This window comes from Tenrec ecaudatus, chromosome 6, assembly GCF_050624435.1.
Source record: "Tenrec ecaudatus isolate mTenEca1 chromosome 6, mTenEca1.hap1, whole genome shotgun sequence".
NCBI lineage: Eukaryota > Metazoa > Chordata > Mammalia > Afrosoricida > Tenrecidae > Tenrec > Tenrec ecaudatus.
Window position 1 is genome coordinate 85,109,473 of NC_134535.1, and position 6,274 is coordinate 85,115,746.

At 60.2% G+C, this 6,274-nt stretch overlaps 1 protein-coding gene across 1 annotated transcript; it reads left to right on the forward strand.

Moving 5' to 3' along the window:
- The first annotated feature begins 1,042 nt into the window (after positions 1 to 1,042).
- DHH (desert hedgehog signaling molecule) lies at positions 1,043 to 5,747 on the forward strand. Its single transcript, XM_075552984.1, has 3 exons — positions 1,043 to 1,596; positions 4,210 to 4,471; positions 4,731 to 5,747. Exons 1-3 carry the CDS (start codon positions 1,294 to 1,296, stop codon positions 5,354 to 5,356), a joined length of 1,191 nt encoding a protein of 396 aa, XP_075409099.1. The 5' UTR covers positions 1,043 to 1,293; the 3' UTR covers positions 5,357 to 5,747.
- Positions 5,748 to 6,274: the final 527 nt, after the last annotated feature.

The window sequence follows — 6,274 nt, forward strand, 5'->3', positions numbered from 1 at the left end:
ATGGCACCATAGCAATTGCTTCTTGAGGGAATGCAGAGGTGGCCAGAGTCAGGATACCATCCAATTCTTCGTGAGAATAATTTGTAAGACTCGATGGGTGAGGGATGTGATGTAGGCTCATTTTCTGAGGTGATTGGTGAGAAGCATAGCTAAGAGTCTAGAGCAAGAGATTGGAGGGCTCGCCAGAGAGGAGGTGAAGGCCTGGGACTTAGTTTCTCACTTAGTATCCACCCTGGTAGCTCCCAGTTATTTGAATGGTAAATCGCTATTGCATGTTAAGTGGCGATGGTAAGGAAGGACTTAACTACCATCCAGTCAATTTCAGCGTGTAGTAACGCTGTAGGACAGGGTAGAGCTGCCTCTTGAGTTTCTGAGACGAACGCTTTATAGGCGTAAAAAGCCCCACCTTTCTCCTGGTGGTTTTGAACTGCTGGCCTTGTGGTTAGCAGCCCAATGCATAACCACTACACTACCAGGGCTCCCCAGCAAGGTTAAGAGAGGGGGTAAAAGTTGGAACTCCGTAAGCTGAATGTAGCCTGATTTTGGGAGCCCCAAGGGGCAGCTCCCAGCTCAGGGCTATCAGCTAGGAAAAATAGTCCCCAGGTTGTCGGTCCTGGGGACAAGGAGAGAGGTGGGGAGAAGACCAAAGGAAATAGGGGAAGCTGGTTGTATGTCCAAAAGGCTTGGGTAGCAACTAGGACAGTAGACAGCAGTTGGCTAGAGTAGTCCTTGAGAAAACAAGGATCCCTCTTGAGAATCAGGCAAGGATGGTTTGGCCACGCCTAGTCTTGGAGGTAGAAAGATATTCGTGCCTACAGCGGAGTACTGTGCTAGGTAGGTACTAGTTAGTGGAAGACGTCCTAGGCAAGTGCCTCCCTGGTTTCCAGAACGGGACTCATTTCGGTCGTAAAATGGGCCAGCAGTGACAGGCTGGAGCCCCCGCCCCAGTGGGAGGGGGCGGGACCGCCCTGGAAGAAGGGCGGGAGGCGGGGCCAGGGGCCACTTAAGGCGGAGCCCTGGCGTCCTGGCAGCACAGGAGCCCAGCAGCAGAAACAGGCTAGGCTGGCACACACCCACTACCCGCCTTCCCCGCTAAGTTGGTCCATCAGTAGCAGGTCCCAGACTCCCCCCAGGGGCATGTGGGCAGAGCCAACTGCAGCCAGGTGCGCAGAGCTCTAGGGTACTCCAGGGCGCTCTGCCTGCTGTGTGCTCAGGAGCCTGGGGAAATGCCCCACTGACTGGCGTACTAGTCAGGACAAGACCGTTGCCGCTTGGCCCTAGTCCGCTGCATCCATGGCGCTGCCGATCGGTCTGGTGCCCTTGTGCTGCTTGGCACTCCTAGCACTGCCCGCTCAGAGCTGCGGGCCTGGCCGGGGTCCTGTGGGCAGGCGCCGCTACGTGCGCAAGCAGCTCGTGCCGCTGCTCTACAAGCAGTTTGTGCCCAGTATGCCCGAGCGGACTCTGGGCGCCAGTGGGCCAGCCGAGGGGAGGGTGGCAAGGGGCTCTGAGCGCTTCCGGGATCTGGTGCCTAACTACAACCCCGACATCATCTTCAAGGATGAAGAGAACAGCGGGGCAGACCGCCTGATGACGGAGGTAAGGAGGTCTCCCCACCTGTGCCAGCGCACTGCCAACTTCCTGTCCTCTGGCAGCGGCAGAGGGTGAGCCAGCCTCATCTAGAGAGCTCTTAGTCTCAGAGACCAGCCCCTTAACTAACCCCCAGAACAACCTGCTGGCTGGACCAAGTGGGCTGAAGAGATCCCCATCCACAGAGGCTGGGATGGAGGTGGGGGGACTAGTGAGAGTGGAGCGAGGGCGGGGAAAGGAGGATGGCGGCAGGCGAGACGGGAAATGGCTGAGGCGTGGACCGGGGGTCAGCCACCGAGCCAGGCAGGAAGGGCTGGGGTGAGCCGGGGGCCAGGGGGCCAGGAACTGGCTAGGCACCAGACAGAAAACTACCTTTTGCTTGGCTCCCGTGCTGCTAGTGGAAAGGCTCCAGGGACCAATAGCCTGCAGGGGGCTGGTGGAAGGGTCAGGTCAACACACCATCTACCTGAGAGTGGGGGGGTGGGCAGGCATTATCTGTGACAAAGAGGAGTGTCCTACAATCAGGGCAGTGCTATTAGGTCTAAACTAGACTGTCCTTGAAGAGAAGAATTGATGGGCCCACCTGAGAATCAAAGCACCTCTCCATCCCCCAAGTTCAGCTTAGCTCAGGGCCTTCCCTTGGAACAGAAGTAAATTCAACTACCATATCTAAAGCATCTGCCACCCCTCATTATATCAGGGCTGACAGGGAGCTGGGAGGTCATGTTGCTCCACCCCCCATTTTAGCAAAGAGGGAGAGCTGGACCCAGGAGGAAAAGTGATTCCGTCAAAATCGTGCAGCTAATTATTGGCTGGAGGGAGAATGCTGGACTCCTGATTCTAAGTCCTACACACTTTCCATTACACCACCTAATTGTGTGTGGGGTGGGAGAGCACGAGAGGGAGGGGCACGGATTTCCTCTGATTAATTGCCATCATTTTTCCAGGTTACTTTGTCAGGAAAACCTGTCCTGGGAAGAAAGAATCCCTTCTTGTTCCTGCCCTGAAGTCTTTCTCCTGGCAAAAAAATTTAAAAAATGAAAGGGACTCTCCCCCTGCCCCCTTTGGTGAAGGAAGATGCTGGGTTTGCCCTTTCTTCTGGCTACTACCTGCAACAGAAGGGGCAGCACCAGGGATAGGCCCAGGAGGGACTCTGGCGGGCCTGGGAACCCCCTTAGCCCAGCTTATCCCCCACACCCTGGCTGCAAAAGGCCTCTATTGAGTTGGCTCTGCATTGGGCTGCTGCCCCCGCAGGTCAGGGCCTCTGGGCCTCCTTAGGGGACAAAGTGACAAGAAGTTGGACGAAGTTAGCACTTTTTCTCTTCTCCCCTTCCCCCCAACTCCGTGGAGGTGTGTGTGGGAGACTCCAAAGGAAGGGCAGGGGAAAGGGTCTCTCTGGCAGAGAGGGGAAAACCAAGTCCGAGGTGAGAGGTCGAAAGGGGGAGAAAAGGAAGCTGTCCTGTCTCAGCCTCCTCCCACAGTGTCGGCGCTGTGGAGCGGGCCAAGGTCTCATACTCCCAGACTCGAGCTGTGGAGATAACCACCCGGTCTCATTCTCCCCCAAGGGGGCGGGGAGTAGGCTACCAGCCGCTGCCTCCTCCGCGCACCCTCCCTGCAGGGGACCCCCAGACTCTCCCAGTCCTCTCAGGTGCTGCTCCCACGCCTCCTCGGCTTGCACCTGGGACAGGGATGGCGCGACTCGGACGACCAGGCTTGGCGGAGCCCTCCCCTGTACGAGGAGGGCTGGCCGCGCTGCGCTGGGGGAGGGGACCCGGCGGGCCAAGGCAGGGATGGGGGGCGCGGCTTTCTGCCCTTTCCTCTCCCTGCGCCGGGGCGGCTGAAAAGCGCCTTTGTGGCAGGAGCTGCTGAGTCCGCTTCTCCCCGGCGCGTCCCCGGCCTCGGCCCGGGATTCTCGTTCGGTTAAGTCATCCCTGAGAATGGCCATTGTACTTGGCGCAGCCCCCGCCGCCCAGCCCTTTTTCCAGTAGCCTTGATCTCACACGGCTCGGGTAGGGCACCTCTGCAGGGCGAGTGGGGTGGGGGGGGCGGACAAGGAAGGGGTTAATGCTAGGGGCCGAAAGGAGGAGGGAGGGAGGAAGGGAGGAAGGAAGGAAGGAAGGAAGGAAACCGATGCCCGGTGCCAGGCAAGGCCATGAAACAAAAGATGAATCGGGCGGAGGGAGGGTGGCCGGGGCCTGGGGCGGGGGCCAGACTGCAACTGGGGCTCCTCTCGGGCACCCGGGCTGCCAGCTTTTCCTGACCCAACTGCCCTTTCCTCCCGCCCTCTCAACTCGGGCCTGGGCAGAGCTCAGCTTCCAGGCTGGTGGAGGTGGGCACGGTGGGGAAAGAGTACTCTAGAGCCCACTCCTCAACCCAGAGGGTCCTCCTGGTTCTCCAGAGAGGCTCTGGAGAGGGAGAGCGCGATGCGCATGGAGAATGGACGATGCGCATGGAGAATGGACGGGTAGGTGTGCAGATTCTCTAGGGATTTCCAGGACACTGGAAAGCTGGGAGGAAGTGGAGTGGGGCCCAGAACACACTGAAGAGTCGACCCTCGGGTCCATGGGCCTGGTGCCCCAGCTGGGGCCGAGGCAGCTGACGCTGACGTTGACTCCTCCCCAGCGTTGCAAGGAGCGGGTGAACGCTCTGGCGATCGCGGTGATGAACATGTGGCCCGGAGTGCGGCTGCGCGTGACCGAGGGCTGGGACGAGGACGGCCACCACGCGCAGGATTCCCTCCACTACGAAGGCCGCGCCTTGGATATCACCACGTCCGACCGCGACCGCAATAAGTATGGGCTGTTGGCGCGCCTGGCGGTGGAAGCCGGCTTCGACTGGGTCTACTACGAGTCCCGCAACCACGTCCACGTGTCTGTCAAAGCTGGTACAGCAGGCGGCTGGGGGATAAGGGTGGTGGGGGTGGGGGTGCTGAAGTCCGCCCGAGGGGGTGGGGGGCTCCCGCCAGGAAACTGAGGCTGCCCAGTTCCACTGTTACTTCCCTTTCTGCCCGTTGCGGGGCCCGATCCGTGGGAAATTGCATGTGGTCCAGGGACTCCAGCCCGATGTCCGCGCCAGGCTGGTGCCACCCCTTGGGAGAGCCAGTGTTCTGGATCTAGCCCTTCCTTCCTGCTTGTGCCCCGCAGATAACTCCCTGGCTGTCCGGGCCGGCGGCTGCTTTCCGGGAAATGCCACTGTGCGCCTGCGGAGCGGCGAGCGGAAGGGGCTGCGGGAACTGCACCGCGGAGACTGGGTGCTGGCGGCCGACGCGGCCGGCCGGGTGGTGCCCACGCCGGTGCTGCTGTTCCTGGACCGCGACTTGCAGCGGCGGGCCTCGTTCGTGGCTGTGGAGACGGAGCGGCCCCCGCGCAAGCTGCTGCTCACGCCCTGGCACCTGGTGTTCGCCGCTCGCGGGCCGGCGCCCGCGCCGGGCGACTTCGCGCCGGTGTTCGCGCGGCGGCTGCGCGCGGGGGACTCGGTGCTGGCGCCCGGCGGGGACGCGCTGCGGCCGGCGCGCGTGGCGCGCGTGGCGCGGGAGGAGGCCGTGGGCGTGTTCGCGCCGCTGACGGCGCACGGGACGCTGCTGGTCAACGACGTCCTGGCCTCGTGCTACGCAGTGCTGGAGAGTCACCAGTGGGCCCACCGCGCCTTTGCGCCTCTGCGCCTGCTGCACGCCCTGGGGGCGTTGCTTCCCGGCGGGGCCGTCCAGCCGACCGGCATGCACTGGTACTCCCGGCTCCTCTATCGCCTGGCCGAGGAGCTGCTAGGCTGAGCGCCGCGGACACAGAAACTTCCAGGCGCCAGCCAGCAGAGACTGGGGCGGCGTACTGCTGAGCTCTGAGGATGCTGATTGGGTGGGAGGAAGGACTAAAGACAAGGAAGGGCAGTACAGGAATTGCCTTGGTGTGGGGCAACCTGGAGTTGCTTTCGAGAAGGTGACCCCTGCTCCTAGGTGGCTGGGCTTGATGGTGGGCACTCCTCCACCAGGACTATTTAGCATCTGCTTCCCCAGCGCCTCAGCCCCACCCATAATTTTAATTTTCTATTTATAAATTGTAATATAATGAACTACTTGCCCATTCTGGCAAGCTGGAGCACAGCGTTAACACTGGCTGACTGACGAAAATGCATCTGACACCTGCATTTTCCTGCAGGGAGGCTAATAAAAGGAAGGCTTCCAGGAGAACACCTCCATTTCTGGCAATGGGGAGAAAGGGGCACTTGCTTAACAACTTACTTCCATATTCTTCCCCAGCAGACCCTTCATTCCCATTCCTTACTTCCTTTAGAAGGCCCTCCCAACCCATCCTCCACAGAGATGAAAAGTTAAATCTTCTCGAGGCTACTGGTACCCCCCCCACACACAAAAGACTGACATTCTGCCCTGCTGTTGCATACCCACGGTTGATTGGACCAGCGTTGTTCTGGGAGCCTGAGAGCCCATACCTACCCCTTTTCTATAGGGCCCTTAGCAGGGACTCAGGCCACTCCAAGCACTGATCTACAAAGCACCCTAGGCCCCCATGTTAGGGTGCAGCCCTGGAACCTCCCTTAAAGCCACGAATTCCTGGTAGGGTCTGGATGGGACCCATGCTTGTTCCGGACCCGCTGGGGACCTGTAACAATCCCTGGCTAATCCATAACTGACCGTTCTCAGACACCCGCGGCCAAGAAAAAGAACCTGGAGTGT